Here is a 22,314-nt window from a genome sequence, read left to right on the forward strand (position 1 = left end):
CTAGATTGCCATGCCCTTACGTGCACAATCAGAATTATGACTAAACCAGCACCATGGCTTTCCAAAACTACTAAACAAAAAATACTCCAAAGAAATAAACTCTGGGCTAGCTGGCGGACAACAAAATGCTCTTCAGATCAATTAAAATTTAGACAGCTAAGAAATGAAACAAAGAGAGACATATTGTCAAACAAAAGAAACTTCTACTGCCAGCTTCAACAAACCCACCAAAATAAACCGCAAAAATTCTGGTCAGGCATCAATAAACTCTTACACCAGTAGTCACTCCTACTCCCTCAGTCTCTGACCACAATCCCAACCAAATAGCCAATTCTTTTAACACTTTTTTCACTGAAACCATACAATCTCTTATGAAAAAGCTATCCCCTGACACCAGATCTTCCTCATCAGATATCTCCATCAGCCCACCACTATTTAATTTTCAACCTGTTCCTACATCCCTTGTCTGTACCCTCATACAGAAACATAAACCCACCACCCTCTCTGCAGATCTACTCCCTGCAGAATATCTGCAAAAAGCTGTGAAAGCTATTGCTTACCCCATATCCATCCTCACTAATAGAACTATTTCTGAAGGCACTATACCATCAATCTGGAAAATTTATCATATTATCCCCCTGCATAAAGTTGGTAATTACAAAGATTTATCCAACTATAGGCCTATAGCCATATTATCCCCACTGGCAAAAATCATGGAAAAAAAACATTCATAAGCAACTTTTAAACTACCTGCTAGAAAATAACTTACTAGCCACCTGCCAACATGGCTTCAGACCATTTCATAGCACCACCTCTGCTCACTTATCCTTTACTGATTGCATTAACAGAAATCAAAATAGTGAAACTCTATCCTCAGCCCTCTTCATTGATCTGTCAAAAGCCTTTGACATGGTTAATCACAACCTCCACATAAACATGCTCAAAAACTTGTCATTGGATGCACTTGCCATACAGTGGTTCCAATTCTACTTAAATAACAGGAAACAGGCTGTACTATGGAAAAATAACCTGTCCTCCCACCTCCAAGTTGCCCTTGGTGTCCCACAAAGCTTGATACTGGGTCCTCTCCTCTTCTCCATCTTTACAAATGACCTATTTTCTGTAATACCACAAGCTACCTGTATCCAATATGCAGACGACTCGACACTAATATGTTCAGCCACTTCTCCACCCGAACTTCAGTCCCTAACCCAAAAAGTCTTTAGCACAGTAGAAAATTGGCTTCTACACCGTTGCCTCATCCTGAACCCTAAAAAAACAAAAATGTTACTATTCACTTCCACCTATAGGGCCACCCCACTAAACTTTACTGTTACATCTAGCAATGGAACTATCATATCTCCTGATCCTACCACAAAACTACTCGAGGTACTAATTGATAATAACCTCATCTTTGAGCCTCACATCAACAACACTATAAAAACAGTAAACAAAAAAATAGGTTCCCTCTACAGGATCAAACCTTTTCTGACTCCACTAGCCAGGATCACTATCGCCCATACCCATTTAATCTCAACCCTTCTATATGCTTCCCCTATCTACACTAAATTAGGTAAAAGCAAGCTGAACAAATTGGTTACTTCCTACAACAAAATTGCCAGATTTGCAACTGGGTCAACCTATACAACCCATCACTGTAACAATCTTAAGCAACTAGACTGGTTAGAGTTGTCAAATCTAATACTTTTGAATCAACTAATAGTTGGCCATAAGATCCTGCATCAACCAGCAAATACACCTATGCTCACTAACCTTAACACTCCCTATAACAATTTGAAGACCCTATGCTCATCAAACAAACTATTAGTACAAATAGCCAAGACCAATAATTCAGCTGGTGACTCATTGTTTTCCAATACAGTGGGTAGAACCTGGAACACCCTCCCTGATCACCTAATGTCCCTATCCTCAGCTACCCTGTTTAAAAGCAAACTAAAACCTTACCTTAAATCACATTGGTTATGCCCCTGTGCTAACCCAGACTAACTTCCTACCTTCCCCATGGACTCTAATCTTCCTACCTATTTAGCCTTCTTACTTAACTACTAACAATATTTATGTGTCTGAATTTAGAGCCTAATAGTATAATTGAATATACTTTGTATGCATATCCATAGCATATCCATAGCTGGTATGTACTATGATTCTTATTTTATTTTTTATTTCTTTTACCTGCTTAAGACATCATATGCAATCATATGTAATGATTGAAAAAACATTGTATTGTACCTGTGTTTTTGTAAATTTACTCTGTCTGTGGAGCTTTTCTCCCTGGGCCTCCACTAAAAATGGACATATATCCAGTGGGACTAGTCCGGTCAACAAATGTAAAATAAATAAATAAATAAATAAATAAATAAATAAAATAAGTATTATTTTAAAATATGTTTTACCCTACACCTAGACATCAGAGCTAATCCCAGCCTCATGAAATTTAAGCCTAATCTAAAAAAAATTCTTACTTAAATCTTGGATCTGCTCTGGTTTTAAACCAGGCTGGCTCTTATTACCCATCCTCTACCAAAGTCTAATTCTGTATACATATTTCCTTCCCTCAATACCTCTAGCAACTACCACTATATTCTCTGCACTATATAACCTCTAAAATATAACCTCCATCTGACCTATATCACTGTGCTTAATTACTAACCTGATCTCTCCTTCCCCTCTTCCATCCATCCTGATCTTTATCTCTAAATGTTCTTCTCTGCTTGGATCATTAACATGCTAGGATTCCTTTTCAGTACACTGTGTTTAATTACGGACCCATTTTGTTTCCTTCCCAGCTTCCATCCATCTTGATTCTTTATATATGTGTTTTTAGTTGCCTGGACTACTAACAGGTCAGGATTTTTCTTTTCTGTTCTTTTCAATACACTGTAAACTTTAATTAATAAGTTCTATATATTTTCTGTATTGTGCAGTATATTTTGTCAGTATATGATCTCCGCCAAATGTACTGTCTATTTCCATGTAAAATGTCCATCTATATAATGTTTGTTCTCAATTTTTAATTTCTGTGTAATGGTGCTTTTCTCCCCAGGCCTCCGCTGAAGATACATACCTTTGACTGAGTCAGACTTTCCTAGTAACCAAATGTCAATAAATAAATTAATAAATGCATTTAGAAATTTAGGATAGATATGGGAGTAACTTTTATAAAAGCCATTTTGTCATGGATTTATGCTATGTGATTAGGCCATTTGATGTTTCAATTTAATTATGCATTAGGTGGTTTAAATGTAAGTTTTTATCTGGCGAAGTACATTTTCATTCAGGATGAAAGTGTTTTATTATGAAATTATTTTGCATACTTCCATTCAGTGTTGGATGTTCATTTTTTGTTTAATCATTCCATCCTATCAGTAAAAATGGGTTCCTATTAGATGACCAAAGATGCATTCTATTGAATGTATCTTGGTCGAACTTAAAACAAAGAAAAGGCAAAATAGCAAAGCGGCGTTTAAACAAATTCTTTCCCAGGGAAAGAATTCGCTTGGCCGCTTCCATTATGTTGCTATTTTCGGCACTGTAGTGCGATTTCGGAGTTGGCATATTTAAGTAGGGGGTGTGGAGGGGGGGCACAATTGTATTCTTTCAAATTTTTTTTTTCTTTTCTGTTTTTTTTTTTTTTTTTTTTTTTTTTGGAACAGTGATTTTTTTTTCCCTTGGAAAAAAATCGCTGTTCTGAGCTTTCGAGATTGTAAGCTTTTGCTTACATGGGGTCAATTATTCATCGTTCACTTTTTTAAGCATTCGATGATATAATATAGACCCAGTAAAAACACATTTAAACATTCAACTTGTTGCCATTAACAATGCATTTAAAATGTAAAACATTATTCATTCCTGGCTGATAACATCTAATTTAATTACTGTTATCTTGCAGTCAATGTGCTCACCTATAAGATGACATAATACATAAATAAAAAAAAAAACATAAAAATAATTGTACCAATTACACACTTGAGAATACCTAAATAAAGTATTTGTTGCATTGCTGCTTTTTAAGGCATAACATTGTTCATAAATATAATTTTGAAATTCCAGTTCTAGGTGCTTATGATGTGACAATCCAAAGCGCTAGCTCTGAGCCCAATAGAAAATGTGTTACTATATCGGTCAGCTTTAAAATAAATATTGTTCTTCTTTCACCTAGGGTCCAACATAATTATTTTTAACTGCATCCATGCAAAGAACCCCTCCCCCCCAAGGCAAAAGTAAATTTAGAAAAGTAATGTATTGGCTGGAGTCATCTGCAAGCATGGCCAATATGCATGCCTCTTAATCTCTTAATACAAATAATATTGACAAAGCATAAAATAGTGGAGGGAAGGGCAAAGTCACAAAATAGGTACACATATTAAACATTGTTCTTTTAAACTTTTTAAATTGCTAGAATAACAGGATTTGTGTTAGCATGCATTTTATGAAGGATATGAAGTCTGAAACTCAAATGTATGTTATTATTTAGTAACTTCAATCCTCATAGATTTGTCAAATTGTATGAGGCACAGAGCAAAAATAAAATTCAAAAATTTGGACATTCTGCAAACATCTGGACAGTTGAGAGGTATACCGATATCCCTAACTTGGAGGGGATACTGCTGGCTTAGAGAAACAGCATTCAGTAACTTGCAAAAGAACATTTCTACCAAGGGAAAATATAACAACTAATACATTTTATCAGCCAGCACATGTCGAACACAAACTCTTTTTAAGTCAGGCAGATTAAGGAAGTGGTCTCAAATTGCTGATCATACAACAGCATTGGAAAAATTATGAGAGACCTGAAAATGCAGGTGAACGCGGCCAAGCAGCAAACTTTTTTTTTGTTGGACTTCATGCAGTCTCTGCAAACCAGATTGGAAGACTACGTGAAAAGAAGCAGATGCAACATTGTTTGGATATTAGGGTTACAGGAGGGCACACAGCAAACTGCAATGCTCATTTTCATACAAGCATGGATTCTACAGAGATTCTGGAATTAGAACCAGCATCAAAGCTCTATCTAATTAATAGCTCAACATTCTTTCGCACCTCCTCCTAAGGTGGATCCCCCCACACACACACTATCACTGATAATGAGATTCCTCTCCTATCAAAAAAGGAGAAGATGCTTTGGGATGTTTGAGGGAAAAAGGAGATTCTGTATTTTAGGCTACAGGATCAATTTTGGCAGTGACTATTCAAAGCAGCTGGTATTGCAACATAAGCAACGGCTTCCTACGGTGAAGCATGTGTGTGGGAAGGCCATCAAAGCTGTGATCCTTTATCATGCATGTTTGCAGATCATACTTTAAGGCCCACAGATATTTGCTCAAGTTGATGACGCCCTCAAGTACTTGCAAAGCCAGATGACCATTGTGGTTCCAGATGTCATGGATTAGGCAACTCCAATAGCTAAGAGATCCAGGTTTCCTCTGGATACCTCGGACATCTCTCCTGGTCCAAAGAAGTCAAAGCAGCAAGGATCATGACATCCAACTTGAAACTCTCTTACTGTAAACATCATAGTAGTTAGCACTGCAAACAAACTCAGATCATATTTTAATAACAGCTGTATGATATAACTGCTTAATCACTTGTCAGAAGATGTTAACGTTTAATTCACAATTATTATATTACTGTTGTTCCAGTGACAGTTTATCTAGCTGATACAAACTTGCATGCTAAAAATGGCAACTGTCTCTGACCTGTTTTGAAAAAGTACACCTCCAATGAGCAGGAATGGTCAACCCCTGGAGCAGTTTTAATCCAGTGATTTGCCTGGATTTCTTTCCCAGAGATCTATGGGGGATCAGTCTCTTTAGATAATTCCAGTAGTTAGACCAGCCTTTAAAGTGTTTCATATTATTTCAATGTCTTGCCATGTTTGTCATAGAATGCTATATAGTTTAATTGCTTTTATCTGCAAGTATTTTAACATGAATTTTAAATTCCAGCATATTCCTTTTTATTTTGAGGCTGAGTGTTCCCTGGATGGTCCCAGTAAGGTTTCAATCAAGAGGGTGGTCTGTGGTTTTTAACATCGTTATCTTTTGTAATGAAGGTTCTTGGCATTAATCTTAATAGGATCAGCTATCTTGCTGAGAGACCTAGGTCACACCTGTGGTTTAGGTTTCATAACCCTGACTTATGTAAAAAGACCTATTTAAGGCATACAGAACATACAAAACTGAACATGCGGGGTTACCCAGTTTTAGCAGCCTCCTCCCTTCATACAACCAAATGTAAAAGAGTTTCATGACTGTTACAGAAAGGTTTTATAGGATGGCAACCACTAGAAACTTTTGCTTTATCAGGTGGGGCTGTTGCTGGGGCAGTCGTATGTGTAAGTGGCCAGGTGATTACTTGTAGCCAAAGTGAGTGAACTGAAGCACATCCTGTATTATCTACAGGAATGGAAGAGGGGTGTATTAATCCTAGCCCAGGACTTTAACTGTCTTACTGGGCAGATCAATACCTCTGCCAACCATACATTTAAGGTCTCCCTAACACAAAGTTCTTACAGACACAAACACAAGAGATGACATTGTTAGACCTGGGGTTCCACGACAGTCACCTCCTTCTTCAGTTCACTTATCACTCCCCTCCCCACTATGATACATATACACATATAGATAGGATGTAGGTAGATGAGAACCTAATGCACAGCAGGGTGACATTCAAGATGCTGCCCTGTCCATACTCTGACCATGATGGTATAACTGGTGACTTTAATAATTTAGAGCCATCACCTCCAAAAGTATGCAGGCTTTACCCATATTATGCAAGGCATCCTGGATTTGTAATGCAGCTTTCAGAAGCTATGCAAGAATTTCTTGTGGCCCATGACACAGAACAGTACCCCACTCATTTTCTTTGGGGAACCTATAAAACATTCCTTCATGCAAAGCTAAGGTCATTGCCAAATGACCTTTAGCAGTCTTGGAATAAGGAGTTCCCTTGAAGAAAGGTACACGAGGAACTAGTGAAAGTTGGAGCAGTCTTCATTTTCTCCACCTTACGAGGTGAGCTCAATAGTCTCAAAACTAAGATACAGGATATAACTTAATATAAAAATATAAAAACAGAGCTAGCTCTGGATAGCCTTAGTATGCATAGTTATGCAATGATCCCTCAGGCATCCACCAGATTAGCAAGAAAGGCCAGATTCAGAGCAGCAAAGTCTGTGCCCACTATCAGGGCTTCAAACCAGGCCATAGACCTACAGATTACAAAGTGAGAAATTCTGGAAATATTTCAACAGAATTTTCATAACATTTTTTCGGGCTGAGGATTCACAGCAGTGGTACTCGAGATTTTTACCCTCTGTTGCTCACCTGAGGCTTCCCCAAGCTACCCTGTCAAAAGATCAACAGAAGTGCTAACAACAGCCATTAACGAAAATGAAGTTTTCCAATCTATTAAAAAAACTTTAAAGTAATAAAGCACCAGGAGTAAAGTTCTCCTAGCACAAGTCTACAAGTTCTTGCCCCGGAGAGCCACTGACCTATTCTGGAAGGCCTGTGTAGTGGCAATAGAGAATTTGCAAGTGTCCCTCCTCATGGAGACACTCCATGCTTCCTTTACTGAAACTGGAAAAGGATCCCATGCTTCCCTCCAGCTTTAAACCCATGCCATTATTGAAGGCTGACAGTAAAAATTACATAGGTATATGGGTCTTTACACCAGCTTCCCTACTTTCTGCTTTGGTTCATTCAGATCAATTAGGTTTTGTGAGGGGTAGGTTTTCCTGAGAATAGGTACTAAGGGTATCAAGGTGGATGAGAAAGGGTCAACTCATGGACACCCCTCTTAAGTTACAGTCAATTGACACTAGAACTACAAGCTTTTACTCCCTTTTTTGTGGAACCAGTTAGAAAAATGAACCAAGGATCCACTACAGTAGAAAAAAACTGACAGATGTATATATAAAACTTTTTCCATAAAGTGAAGGATTTGACAAGGTTGCCCCTAGCCCCTTCTTTTTGCATTTGCAATAGAGCCTCTATCAACACAGCTACGAGATACTCACTTGAGTCAGTGGGCAATTTCCACTATCTCAATAATGTGGTGGTGACACCTTGTTTGCAGATGACCACCTACTGTTGTTTTTACAAGCCTCACCGATAACCACAGATCTGCCAATAATATGGGAAATACTTCAAAGCTGGCAACACGTTTCAGGGTATAAGGTTAATTCAATAAAAAATATTTTCATATCAAACAGCTACCTAATGACTGCCACAGAAATAAATCGGTATTGTTTCTTTTTCAACTCTGCGAGTTTTAAGAGTCTAGGTGTGCAGTTCATCCATTTCTTTTTGGAAATAAAAAATGCAAATGCAAACTTCCTTCAGCAAACTATGGATAATCCCTTATCATAAAATTAGGGCTGATACATTTCATTTGATGTCAGGCTGTACCTTAATGAAATGATTCTGTCTCACAAATTATTGTATGCGTTTCAAAATCTATCAATGTCTCTCTCTAAATCTCATTTAATAAAATAGGATAGACAGTTGCTTAAATTCATATGAACACCCTAAAAACCAAGGGGTGCTCTATCAGCTCACTGTAGTCTAGGTAGAGAGTATATGGCTTTCTAGTTTAACTGCAGCACCCCAACCAGCTATAATATGATGTTTCAATGATTTAAACACTAAAGGTCTGTCAACCCCTTGAGTGACATATTTAAATAAGACCATTCCGCAATCCATGAGACTGCTCTCACTTAGGGTAGAGCTCATTAGAGAAACTTCACAATGCTCCATATTATAAGCAGTAGCAAGAGGAATTCATGGTATGCTGAAATCTATTGCTTCCTCTCAATATTTTAATACTGTATTTAAAGCAGTGTGGATTTCCCTGTACTCCTTTGTGAATGCAAAGGAATTGATGACTTTTCTGTTCCGCTTGGAAACCCATTCTGGGTTTTTTTCCCCTTAGACACTCCTTTCTAATCTGGCAATGGATAATACAAGGGCTTCAAGTTTGTGTTTCTGTTATATACATCAACATACAGGCCTTAAGTCCATGTCTGATAGGTTTGCTTAATATTGTCTCCCATATGCACCACTTCCTCTTTAATGCCCAACTGTTGCATATTTGCAGTTTAGATGTTAGTTTGCAGTCCCCATTACTGGGATCTTTTACAGCCAAACTTACAGGGAATACCAGAGGTCAGTTAGGCTTTGCAGAAACATACTCAGTTCTCTTAAATGTTATATAATCCAGCAGCAGATCTTGCTCAGGTCATGAATGAGAGAAGGGTAAAAGTGTTACCATGGAGCAGGTCGTGTGGACTTTGAGCATATCAAAGAAGCTGACTGCCTGTCTGTGTTGGTGATTTTCTGCTTAGAGTTGTCTTCATTAGCTTTTCATCCCCTCCCAGACTGGGTAAAACAGTTCAATTCAGCATCTCTGTCATGTTTTTGAAAGTGTTGCCTGTGTGAGTGTGTGTGTGTGTGTGTGTGTGGGGGGGGGGGTGCTACATGGAGACAAATCATTTAGGAGTGTGTTAAGATAAGAACATTTTGGAATGAGTTTTGGGTGAAGGTAGGAACATTATTTGCCATGTCACCAGATGATAAAGAAAACCTGGCTGTCTATGGGGCACACACACTGGGATCCATCACTCTCCTATTTTGTTTACACTGCATTTAGCAGCAAATAAGGCCATCACACATCACTGGAAGGAAACCTCCCCAACTGCAATCACTGAATAAGATGATCACACATCATTGGAAGGATACTCCCAACTGCAATCATTGAATGTTGGCAGATTCTGCAAGGAATATATAAGGATGAATGTAGGATTGTTAGGAAGCAAGGGAGGATAGATTAGGTAGTGGATATGTGGTCAGAAAGTGCACCTCTTGAATCTAATAGCCTCATAATTATGGGATATTTAGGTTCATAGGTTCATACTAGGCTATCTGCCCAAGGGCATTTATAAGCCTAGCCAGAGTGTGTATGGCTTTCGCCACCCATTTTAAATTAATTTTGCTATGCCCTTTTTCGAGGTTAGTATACTGCGCTTCTGTCTAACAGTGACACAGAAGTGATACCCGGGGTAAACCTATGATCTCCCATCCACTCATCAAGATTCCTCTTGAAGAGAGTCAATGAGGGACTCTGCCTAACCTGGACTGGGATTTTATTCCAGAGTGAAGGGAGCCTCTGGGTTATGAATCTGTCCCTCCAGCATGTCCTATTTATTTCAGTGCTGAGGTTTAAGTCCCTCGAGCACGTAGCTCGATGGGATTTGGATTTTCTGAGGTGCAGCATGTCCATTAATTCTGGGTTGGACATGGCTTTATAAGTCAGGCACAGATCGCCTCTGAGCAGGTGGTATGCCACTGAGTAGAGCTGGAGTTTCTTTAACCGGGCAGCATTACGGCATCTGTTTGAGCCCCTTGATCCTCTTGGTGAGGTACTTTTGGTGTCTTTCCAGTTGCTGCAGGTGTCTGGTAAGGTACATCCCAAAAGGGGCATTGTACTCAATTATGGGCCTGATGAGGGATGAGTAAAGAGGCACGATGACCTCCCCTGATCTAGATGTGAATCCCTTCATGATTAGGTGGGCTATATAAAATGTTTTCTAACCACTTTGGCCACGTGGTTGTCAAATGAGAGATTGCTATCAACTTGGGTCCCCAGGTCCCTAATTACTTCTTCTGTACTTAATGGATTACCACCTATGTGGTAATTTGTGGGCACTTTGTTTTTGCCAAAGGGGATGACTATACATTTTGGCGTTTAGCTTGAGGCCATGGCTCTGGCACCAGTTGTCTGTTTCTATGAGGCCCTTTTGGAGGATGCTTGTGTCAGCTGGAGAGTCTATTATGGTGCCCAGTTTGCAGTCATCTGCGAACTTGGTCAGCCACAGTCCTTCCATGTTGGCCTGTACCTCCGAGAAATATATACCGAACAAGAGAGGTCCCAAGACTGAGCCTTGTGGGACGCCACTTGTAACTGGTTTGGAGTCTGACATGGCTCCAGCTATTCTAACCATGTGGGTTCTGTCCTTGAGCCAGTTTGCAACCCATCTAGTGACATAGGGGTTTATATTTAAGCTGGTGAGCTTATCTATAATGCCAGAGTGGGGTATTGTACCGAAGGCTTTTGCGAGGTCCAGGTAGGCTGTGTGGACCACCTTCCCCTCGTCAATGGCCTTGGTGACTGTTTCAAAGAAATTGACCAGGTTTAAGAGGCAGGATCTGCCCTTAACACAGCTGAAATGGGTAGGATCCAGTGTCTGTAGGTCCCCAATATCTTTATTTATAAGGTCCATGATGATCCTTTCCATAGCTTTGCAGACCAAGCTAGTGAGACTTATGGGGCGATAGTTTCCAGGATCCGTTGAGGCACCACCTTTGTGGAGAGGGACCACTGTTGCTGTACGCCACTCTTTGGGTACATATCCTGTAGTAAGGCTGAGATTGAACAGTAGTTTTAGGTTTGGGTTTAGCTCTTCTTGGAGTTCATGTAGGACGCAGCCCGGGACACCGTCTGGTCCCATTGATGCTGTGTTTCTTGCTTTGGAGAGGGCAGCTCTTACCTGAGCATCTGAGATGTCAGGGGGGCAGCACTCTGCTGGGATAGATATTACCCCTTTTGGTGGGGAGGGGGGGGGGGAGTTTGCGCTGAACCTGTCAGCTAGGATGTTGGCAGTGTCTGTGGGTTCGGTGTATTTTTTGTCATTTTGGACTAATTCTGAGCATATCTGGGAATTCCCACCCAGGTTCCTAACATAACTAAAGAAAGCCTTGTGATTATCCTTAGTGTCCTGCGCAATTTTTCTCTCGAAGCTGGCCTTAGACGATTTTATGAGTGCCCGTAGTTTTTTGCTAATATTGATCAGAGATGCCTTCCCTTTTTGGGATTTTGCTCTGTCATGTAGTAGCTTCCTCCTTCTATTGTATAGTTTGTTTATGGCTGGGGTCCACCAAACAGGACGTCTGCCTTTGGAGGATTGGGTCTTGGTTTTATTTGGGATTGCATGATCCATGCATTCCTGAAGGTGTTCATAGAATGCGTTTATAAAGGATTTTGTGGTCTGGGCCAGATATCCAGAGGCCCGGGGGCTTTGAAGGATTCCACCTCGGTTTTGAGAAGTGTGAAATTTGCTTTAGAGAAGTTTTTCACTGTGGTTTTCTGGGCATGGGGTGGGGTCGGGATGTGAATATCCAGTGAGATTAGTTTATGGTCTGATCTTACCAGTGAGGGATACACTTCTGGTCTGGAGCATAGAGTCCCCATGTTGGTGATGATCAGGTCCAGTATGTTTTCCCCTCTTGTGGGAGTGGTAACAAGTTGTTCCATAGCATTTGAGTTTATAAATTCTAGGAACCTTTGGGCTAGGGTGTTGGAGCTAGAGTAATGCTCCCAGTCTATGGTTGGGTAGCTGAAGTCACCCAATATAATGGTGTTTGGAGAGACCTTCATATTTTCCAGTGTTCTCAGGAAGGCCGAGTGGGGTTCCTGGGTTTGGGAGGGTGGTATGTAGCAGGCTATAAACTGGAAGGCAGTTTTACCCACTGTTAGTTGCACATGGATAGTCTCTGATGCTTCGTGCTGTGCCACCAACCTGGAGGTGTGGGTATCTTTGACGAATATTGATACTCCCCCTCCTTGTCTGGTTCGGTCCAAGTTTTGGGGCCGAAAAGCATGGTATGAGGTATAACCTGGTAGTGCTGGGGTGCTCTCGAGAGCCTTGAACCAGGTTTCTGTTACTGCACAGATATCGATGTTCTCCATGCTAAGGAGAGTTTCGAGTGCGTGCATCTTGAGGTTTAGACTTCTGGCGTTGAGTAGCATTACTCTTAGTTTCTTATCCCTTGTGATACCTATGGAGGTGGGTTTGTCTTTTGAGCCTTGCCTAAAAAAGGCACTACGGGGGTAGCAAGAGCCTTTGCCAATATCCGAAAGCCCAGGGGTGACAGGTGCAAGCCGTCCCTAGCGAAGCATCGTGGCTTGTCGAGCATGTCATTCCAGGCTGACAGGCATTGGATCCCATTTGAATGACACCAATACTTAAGCCAATTGTTGAAATTGATAATCTTGTCTTCATACTGTGGCATCATTCTTGGTGAGGGTAAGATGCTACTCAAGGTCAGGGTCATACCGGCCTGGGCTACATGCCCAGAGAGCTCCTCTATGTCTCTTTTCATGTAGTCCAGGGAGGTACGTCTCAGGTCATTCACACCAGCATGGACAATGACTGAGTCATATTTGTACTTGCCTTGGAGTGACCTGAGTGCTTGTGTTATGTGGCGGATCCTAGCACCCGATAGGCAGCTCACCGTGACCTTCTCCTTGTTCAGCCTGGTGAGCGGGACGTCAGTGTGCCTGATGATAGAGTCACCTATTACAAGTGTATCAGGTGTGTTGTTTAGCCTTAAGGGCTGTGACTGTTCGGCACACTGGCTTTGTGAGCTATGTGTTCCAGGCCAGCTTCGAGAGAAAAATTGCACAGGACACTAAGGATAATCACAAGGCTTTCTTTAGTTATGTTAGGAACCTGGGTGGGAATTCCCAGATATGCTCAGAATTAGTCCAAAATGACAAAAAATACACCAAACCCACAGACATTGCCAACATCCTAGCTGACAGGTTCAGCGCAAACTTCTCCCCCCCCACCAAAAGGGCAAATATCTATCCCAGCAGAGTGCTGCCCCCCTGACATCTCAGATGCTCAGGTAAGAGCCACCCTCTCCAAAGCAAAAAACACTGCATCAATGGGACCAGACGGTGTCCCGGGCTGCGTCCTACATGGACTTCAAGAAGAGCTAAACCCAAACATAAAACTACTGTTCAATCTCAGCCTTACCACAGGATATGTACCCAAAGAGTGGCGAACAGCAACAGTGGTCCCTCTCCACAAAGGTGGTGCCTCAATGGATCGTGGAAACTATCGCCCCATAAGCCTGACTAGCTTGGTCTGCAAAGCTATGGAAAGGATCATCATGGGCCTCATAAAAAAAGATATTGGGGACCTACAGACACTGGATCCTACCCAGTTCGGCTTTGTTAAGGGCAGATCCTGCCTCTTAAACCTGGTCGATTTCTTTGAAACAGTCACCAAGGCCATTGACGAGGGGAAGGTGGTCCACACAGCCTACCTGGACCTCGCAAAAGCCTTCGATACAATACCCACTCGGGCATTATAGATAAGCTCACCAGCTTAAATATAAACCCATATGTCACTAGATGGGTTGCAAACTGGCTCAAGGACAGAACCCACATGGTTAGAATTGCTGGAGCCATGTCAGACTCCAAACCAGTTACAAGTGGCGTCCCACAAGGCTCAGTCCTGGGACCTCTCCTGTTCGGTATATATTTCTCGGAGGTACAGGCCAACAGGGAAGGACTGTGGCTGACCAAGTTCGCAGATGACTGCAAACTGGGCGCTATAATCGACTCTCCAGCCGACACAAGCATCCTCCAAAAGGGCCTCATAGAAACAGACAACTGGTGCCAGAGCCATGGCCTCAAGCTAAATGCCAAAAAGTGTATAGTCATCCCCTTTGGCAAAAACAAAGTGCCCACAAATTACCACATAGGTGGTAATCCATTAAGTACAGAAGAAGTAATTAGGGACCTGGGGACCCAAGTTGATAGCAGTCTCTCATTTGACAACCACGTGGCCAAAGTGGTTAGAAAAACATTTTATATAGCCCACCTAATCATGAAGGGATTCACATTTAGATCAGGGGAGGTCATCGTGCCTCTTTACTCATCGCTCATCAGGACCATAATTGAGTACAATGCCCCTTTTGGGATGTACCTTACCAGACACCTGCAGCAACTGGAAAGACCCCAAAAGTACCTCACCAAGAGGATCAAAGGGCTCAAACAGATGCCATATGCTGCCCGGTTAAAGAAACTCCAGCTCTACTCAGTGGCATACTGCCTGCTCAGAGGTGATCTGTGCCTGACGTATAAAGCCATGTCCAACCTGGAATTAATGGACATGCTGCACCTCAGAAAATCCAAATCCCATCGAGCTAAGCGCTCGAGAGACTTGAACCACAGCACTGAAATAAATAGGACATGCTGGAGGGACAGATTCATAACCCAGAGGCTCCCTTCACTCTGGAATAAAATCCCAGTCCAGGTTAGGCAGAGTCCCTCATTGACTCTCTTCAAGAGGAATCTTGATGAGTGGATGGGGGATCGTAGGTTTACCCCGGGTATCACTTCTATGTCACTGTTAGACAGAGGCACAGTATACTAACCTCGAAAAATGGCATAGCAAAATTAATTTAAAATGGGTGGCGAAAGTCAAACACACTCTGGCTAGGCTTATAAATGCCCTAGGGCAGATAGCCTAGTATGAACCTATGAACCTATAAGGCTAGTGCATGCCTATTTTTTCTTTCTTAACTAAATTAAGACACTCTGGAGTTAATTACCCCACTCTCATAGTATCCCTGTCAGTATATCTTCTTTTCAACAATTATGAGTTTATTAATAAAAACAGAATCATCCACAGTTAACTTAGTCATCCTTATAGTTTGTCTTTTTACAATGTTATTTTTCAAATCAATGCAATATATGGAATATTACAAAAATCCATTTATAATTCTCTTATTGTAAATCCTGGTATCTAAGTTATTACTAGGCTATTTAAACTCATAATAGTACTAAACAATTACATTTCTAAAATAAAAAAGACTTTTTTATGTCTTTGCTTATGCTGTCTGTCTATTATCAGTACCATCCCAGTCAATCAGCCTATTCATTCTCCATCATCAGGGTAAGGGGTGACCAGGATTTATCAATTATACAGACATTGGGGTGCTTTGAGCTTTTCTTGTTCTAAGCCCAACTTTTCCATAGATATCCAGAGAAGAACTGGGGATGAGATGTGACATAGGCTGATGTGACATTCCCTCCAAACATGGCACTTGGCAGTTTTTTTTTCTGGTCTCCACTGCATAAAATCGCACAGCTTTGTATGCTTCTGAATATATGCAACCCTCAAGAGAGATGAGTGTGCCCTGCTTTTTCACACGTTTCCCTACCTGGATCATCCAATGCCAGGGGTACTAATCAAATCCCAGTCACCTAGGTTGCAGTTAGCTAAACATCCCCCATCCAGTGCCAGGGGTAGTAATCAAACCCCAGTCACCTGGGTTGCAGTTAGCTAAACATCCCCCTGCAACATTGAGGAAAACCTAAAAATTAAAAGACATTTTATATTTCAAATATTCATTGTAGTTATTTAAATAAAAAAATAATTTAATTCTATACAGTACTATGTCATATTAAAAAGACATAATCAATATAAAAAATGTATACTCCGAAAAAAATCAAAGTTTAAATTTACAAATATCTTTCCATTATGTCATAAACAAATCGGTATAACTGGGTACCATTGCAGTGCACATAGCTGGGCCGACATTTTATTGGTAGAGCTATCATTTAAATAACAAAGTTATTACTCAGTACTAAATCTAATATATATTTTTACATATAATTGTTAAAAAGCCTGACTTTAATGAACTTGCAAAAGCTGAAAGGATCTTGACTGATTTTGTCTAAGCTGAATTATTTACATTTTTCATTAACAAAATTTACTCCAGCCATTATTACTTTGTGCAATCATATGTTTCAAATTAAGGTAACACTTGACCAAAAAAACTTAAAAGTATCTTCAGAGAAAAGTGAAGAAGACTGAAACAAGCTGCCCTAAATGTATGTACTAGCCTAGGTATGAGAACTTTACAAGTGGGAGACAGCACAGACATTACACAGTACATCTGGACTGCTGAAATCATTTCTGTGTTTTAGTGTATCTTCTGTTGAAATCATTTCTCTGCTTCAGAGATTCCATTTACACTATATTTCCTGACATTCTGAAAAAAAGTTTATAGAAATGAATAAATAAATAACTGGAAAAAGGATTAATTCTCCAAATAATGATTTTAAATACTATGCTACCTCCTGCAGAATGACAAGCCCAAAATTCTAAGGACCATCAAAACAGTGCCTGTTTTAGAAGGAGGTAATATTGTTTCCCTCACCTTTTCCTAGGTCTTGTAAAGCACATTTATATTTTGTTCACAAGATAACAGAAAAGAAAAAAAAACAGCATTAAAGCAATGCTATAGTAATAACAATGCACTTAAAACTGAATGAAAAGAATAACAGAAAAGTATTTTATTTCACATATTTATCTGATAATGAATAGAAAATATGGATTCAGTACCATCAGGGGATCATCCTGCACCAAAGAAGTACAAAGAAAGCTCTAAACAATAAACTGAATAAAGATTTGTGAGTTGGAAGTTGTTATACTTGTTAAGGTTTTGTATTCTCCTGGGCAATAAAGTGTGCAGTATTTGTATTCTCCTGGGATTTCCTTTTCTTTCGTTCATACTTGTTAAGGTGTTTACCTCACAGACACAAGGTTCAGGGTTTGATTCTCACCTTGAAAAGGGAAATTGGCAAGGTTTAAAATGGTCCACAAGAGCAGCTAGCCTAGTATTTCATTACGAATGGTGCATGCTGACATGCATTATGGGTAGAATTCTGCCACAGTCTTTGAACAAGTAAACATGGTCAGTAGAGTGATAAAGAATAAGGTACAGCTGAAGAAATAAGGACAGTAATTTCCCATTGTGTTTTGAATGCTTAATTAGTTCCCATAAATCACAATGAAGGCCATTCCATACCTCTCAACCTCTAGAACAGAGAAACAGGGACAATGTCCCTAAAATCGGGGACATTTGACCAAAATCAGGGATATCCACTTAGTATAAATTAAGTATTTTTATGGATAGGGTAGTCAGAATAGCAGAGATAAATAGTACATCTAACTATGGACAATATTTAATATAAGAAAACTAGAACATTTCTCCTTTGCATCCATTTTTTTTGTAATTAACATAGATCATGGTATCCACGTATTTAGCCCAAGAGCAAAATAAGACGCAATAAAAAAAAAAATCCTTCCTACTAGGCACTGCCAGCTGAAACTATAATGCAATAAATGACATACTTAGAAAAAACAGACTGGCATACTACCCTCAATGTACCAAATAAATCCATTCACAAATACTGTTAATCTGTTCTACGATATTATTTACTTTAGTATTACTAAGCACTTACCAGTAAGACACAACTATGTAGGCAAATAAAAAAAAAACACTGGCGGAATCATAAAATTAATACGCTTATTAATAAGATTAAAAAGGTAATACTTGGCTGCCAAAAAATGTTCTATTTAAAAACAATCCAGATTAAGCAATATTCCAAAACTACTTGCTTTTCATATTAAAGTCTTGCATTCACAGTTTTCCTTTTCAGTTTTCTGATGCAATTAAATGATTTAATTATTGTCTTGAATTTGTAAAGCAAAAACTGAATTCACAGTAAGATCTGTAAGATTTGATAAGAAAAGTTGCTATGTTGTGCACCGTCCCCCCACTTCAAGATTATATTGCTGTAAATTAGTTAAAATCTAAATGCTCTACATTAGTTTTTTATTCATTGCACTTATGCTTCTTCTCAGAATACATGTTTCCCGAGGGGATCCTTAGTTTTGTTTCATCCAGTGTACTTTTGCAGGACAAAGGTGTTAGCTTTGAAATGATGACACACAGAATGATCTTTAAATGAGGCACCTTTTTAACACCAGTTGAAACATGGCTTAAAATAATTTAAGCATTTCTATTCTCCCAGTTATGACTTATTGCACATAACTGTATGTGCGTGGGGGTGGTACAGGAGGGGGATATATATTTGCAGCTACATAAAACATTTAGATACATCATTTTGTGTTGATATATCAAACTGCACAAACACTGAAACACAGGTGATCGATGACAGTATTTGAAAAATGAATATACTGAACAATCCAGAAAAAAAAAAAGAAAAAACGATTGCAAAAGGAAGCACAGTTTCCTTTTACTGACAGTTAACAAAACCCTAGTTCTAAATTTAGACATACTTTGTCTAATAGAGATAGTGTTACAGAAAAGATTTTTCAAAGCTAAGGTATAAGATTAGTGTTACGGATAATGTTAGGGTTAGCATGCATTAGAAAGGTAGTTCAGGGAGGTATATGTAATGCAAAGATGAGAAAATGTAGTAATATGTGAATGCTGATCTGATTAAAAACTAAACCCTAAGTGCCTTAAATGCATCCACTGTTCTGCTTTATCCATACTATTTGCTTTTCCATTCACTTTCTTACTGGCAGCTTTTTTCTGCTTAAGATTACAAGGATGTCAGACCTTATTGTGGCTTTCAAGAAAGTCACTCAGTCTTGTTGAGATACCAGTGATTTGCAGAATTCACACACATGCACACACGCATGCACATGTGTAAGTGTTCAGACACATACACACACAGACTCACGTACGCAATTATGCGCACACACATGCACACACACAAGCACTACTGAAAGTAATGATGATTCAGAGTATTCATCAAAAAATATAAAATAGTGAATTTCACAACTCATTGCTACACCTATTTTGCATTGTTTGAACCCTCAGTTTTGGAGTGTGTTTTTTTCCTAATCACACGTTTTTTAATAGTTTTAAAGATAACACTAAATGTTCTCAGAATTTCACATACACACATGCACATATGCATGCACTGCAGTTTAGAGCTAAACAATCCTCATATCAGCATGTTTTGTAAGGAAACTGGAAATCTCAGTGTAAAGTCGTGTAGAAACAGGCAGAGCATGGAGGTTTTACACAGAAAGTACCCACAATCTGAAGCTTACCAAAGAACCAAGCATCCTATGGTAGCAATGCCAACCTCAGCAAAAGTGTACTGCCTTAAGAAGCAACTGGGTAAGTTAGGAAAACTCAAAAATTCTTGACTAAGTTTTATTCCATGTTACTTGCACTAGCTTTTTAAACAGTCTTATACAAAGCCACTGACACCATAACTCAGGCATCATAGATATGCTTATCCAAGTAAATATAAAGAGCTTTATGTTATCCAAATGATAAATTGGTTCACAGACAGAACTCAGCAAATTAAGACTTGGGCATACTCACCACTAAAAGGCTTGTTACCAGCAGCGTCCCCCAGTCCTTAGTACTGCAGCATCCCAGGTTTTGTATAAATAATCCTCTGCTATCAAAGCTGATGTCAAGGGGTCTTTGACTAACTCATTTTGCTGATGATTGTTAAATTCATGCCATCAGCTCCTTAGGGGAGCCAGAGGATCTGTGTGAGGATCAAACATGTACAAACAATTGGTACTAGGACCACAGTCTCAAGCTGCATGCCAAAAAGTGCAGCTCATATCTTTTGATAGACAGGAACATCCTTGATTCTACCACATTAATAATACCCCCCCCCCCCGTTATCAGAGACATGGGTACATGTGTTATCAATTCGCTCTTCTTGGACCACTATGTATCCGGCATACTTCTTAACCTCTTTGAGCAAGAAATCTGGACAAAGCCATAAATAATGGAGGGACAAAAGCCCAAAAATAGAGACAATTTTTAAATACTGCTCTTAAAAGTGTAGAAAGTTGATATAATAACAGGTTTTGCATTATCTTGACTTTTCTGAAGAGTATGAAGTCTGAAACTTAAATGTCTGCCAATATTTTCTTACACTAAGCCTCATCAATTTGTAAAAGATTAGACAGAAAAACTAAATTTTATGAGAAACAGGCCAAAAATATGAGGCAAAAATCTGGAGAGTTGAGAGGTATGGTATCCGGAGTTGTTAGGAAATGCATTTATTTAGCCCAGATAATTACTTAGGGAATTTCCTCTATGACTAAGGAGGTCATCACATATGCCTCTAGGACTAAGGATATTATCACATATTCATACATACATACAAACAAATATGTCATGCCAAAGCAATAATGCCCTTCTAGTCTGCTAATATAAACAAAAAAGCCAGAACATAAAAAGTATAATACCTTTCCAGTCCTTCTTTAACAAGCTCACAACTGAATATAATGCTCCCATCAACCAGTACACATGATTCAATATAAAATGCCAACTCAATTCCTCAAAAAGACATCAAGGATGAGTTACAGTATCTTTCCAGAACAGTTCAGAACTCTATGTTTCTTCTCTGCCTTGTACATACTCCTTATAAATGACCTGTGCATGGACTACAAGGCCTTAAATAACCCTGTCCAAAGTAACCTCATTCATAGTCACAAAACTGACAACACCATGGATGCCTGAACGAAAGATCTAAACTTTCAGTGAAACATAAACACATCCTGCCATCATGATGGATGATGTTACTCAAAGGATTTATCTGCTTTAGAGATCAACTTCCTCTTCAAAATACCTTCAGCTTCCTGAAAAGAAACCTGAATGAATAGATGGAAAACTATTAATACAGCCCTGTTTTCCCTACAAACCTTGACAGAAATTGGTAGCAATTAGTGCGAATTACAGTGACCAGGCTACAGATGACCAAACTGGTCGATTTTCTAGGAATAAACTATGAACATTTGAACCATTATTGCGATATTAATGGAAATGTAGCAGTTTAAAGTAAAAGAAAACATGTCATTTTACTGTATGAAACATCTGTTAAAGACTTACGCTAGTCATATGCAGCTTCATTTTAAACTTCTCCAGATACAGCCATTGTTTAGCTTCATTCGCATCTAGGTCATGATAGAAATCTCGCGCTGCAAATCCAAAGTTGTGAAACTTCCTGTCTGGTGTTAATAAAATTGTAGTTGGAGTTTTCTGATTGGATACACCAGGATCTCCACCTTCCCATCGCCTAAAAATAAAAATTCAAATATGAACAATCAGGTTTTCACTGAACAAAAATATGACTTCTTTTTAGACGTTTTGTTTAAAAGAACTTTTAAAACTGACCATACAAAAATAAATTTCCATCTGAACAGTTCACATCTCCTTCTACTGTTCACTCTTGGCTTGTCTATATTAGTTTGCCAAAATATATTTCCAGTGAACACCTCTTCTTCGACACCTAACCATCAAAAAACACTTCCACGATTCACAGAATTTTCCCAGGCAGGCAATGAAACAATTGTTCCATAGTGCAACAGAACATACAACACACTAAATCAAACCCATTGGGCTTTGCTTCCACAGCCCCCCAACTATATATACCAACTCAGAGAATGCACTGCAGTGGGGAAAAGGACAAAGTTGTATAGTTAGCCAACTACTTCATTGCCCTGGGAAAATTCTACGAATCTCGGAAGTGATTTTCGATGGTTAGGTGTTGATGAAGAGGTGTTAGTTGGAAATATCTTTCAGCGAACTAATATAGACCAGCTAAAACTGTATTTTCAGCATGCTGTTTCATTCCAATCCC

At 39.4% G+C, this 22,314-nt stretch overlaps 1 protein-coding gene across 1 annotated transcript in view; it reads right to left on the reverse strand.

The window, feature by feature from the left end:
- HSPA12A (heat shock protein family A (Hsp70) member 12A) overlaps window positions 1-22,314 on the reverse strand; it is a 956,869-nt gene that overhangs the window by 483,265 nt on the left and 451,290 nt on the right. Inside the window, exon 4 of the mRNA XM_044055963.1 lies at window positions 21,564-21,750. Within this exon, the coding sequence (XP_043911898.1) occupies window positions 21,564-21,750 (187 nt within the window). The remainder of the gene's footprint in view (window positions 1-21,563; window positions 21,751-22,314) is intronic.

The sequence above is a fragment of the Protopterus annectens genome, chromosome 14.part0, assembly GCF_019279795.1.
Source record: "Protopterus annectens isolate FY-2018-M chromosome 14.part0, PAN1.0, whole genome shotgun sequence".
NCBI lineage: Eukaryota > Metazoa > Chordata > Ceratodontiformes > Protopteridae > Protopterus > Protopterus annectens.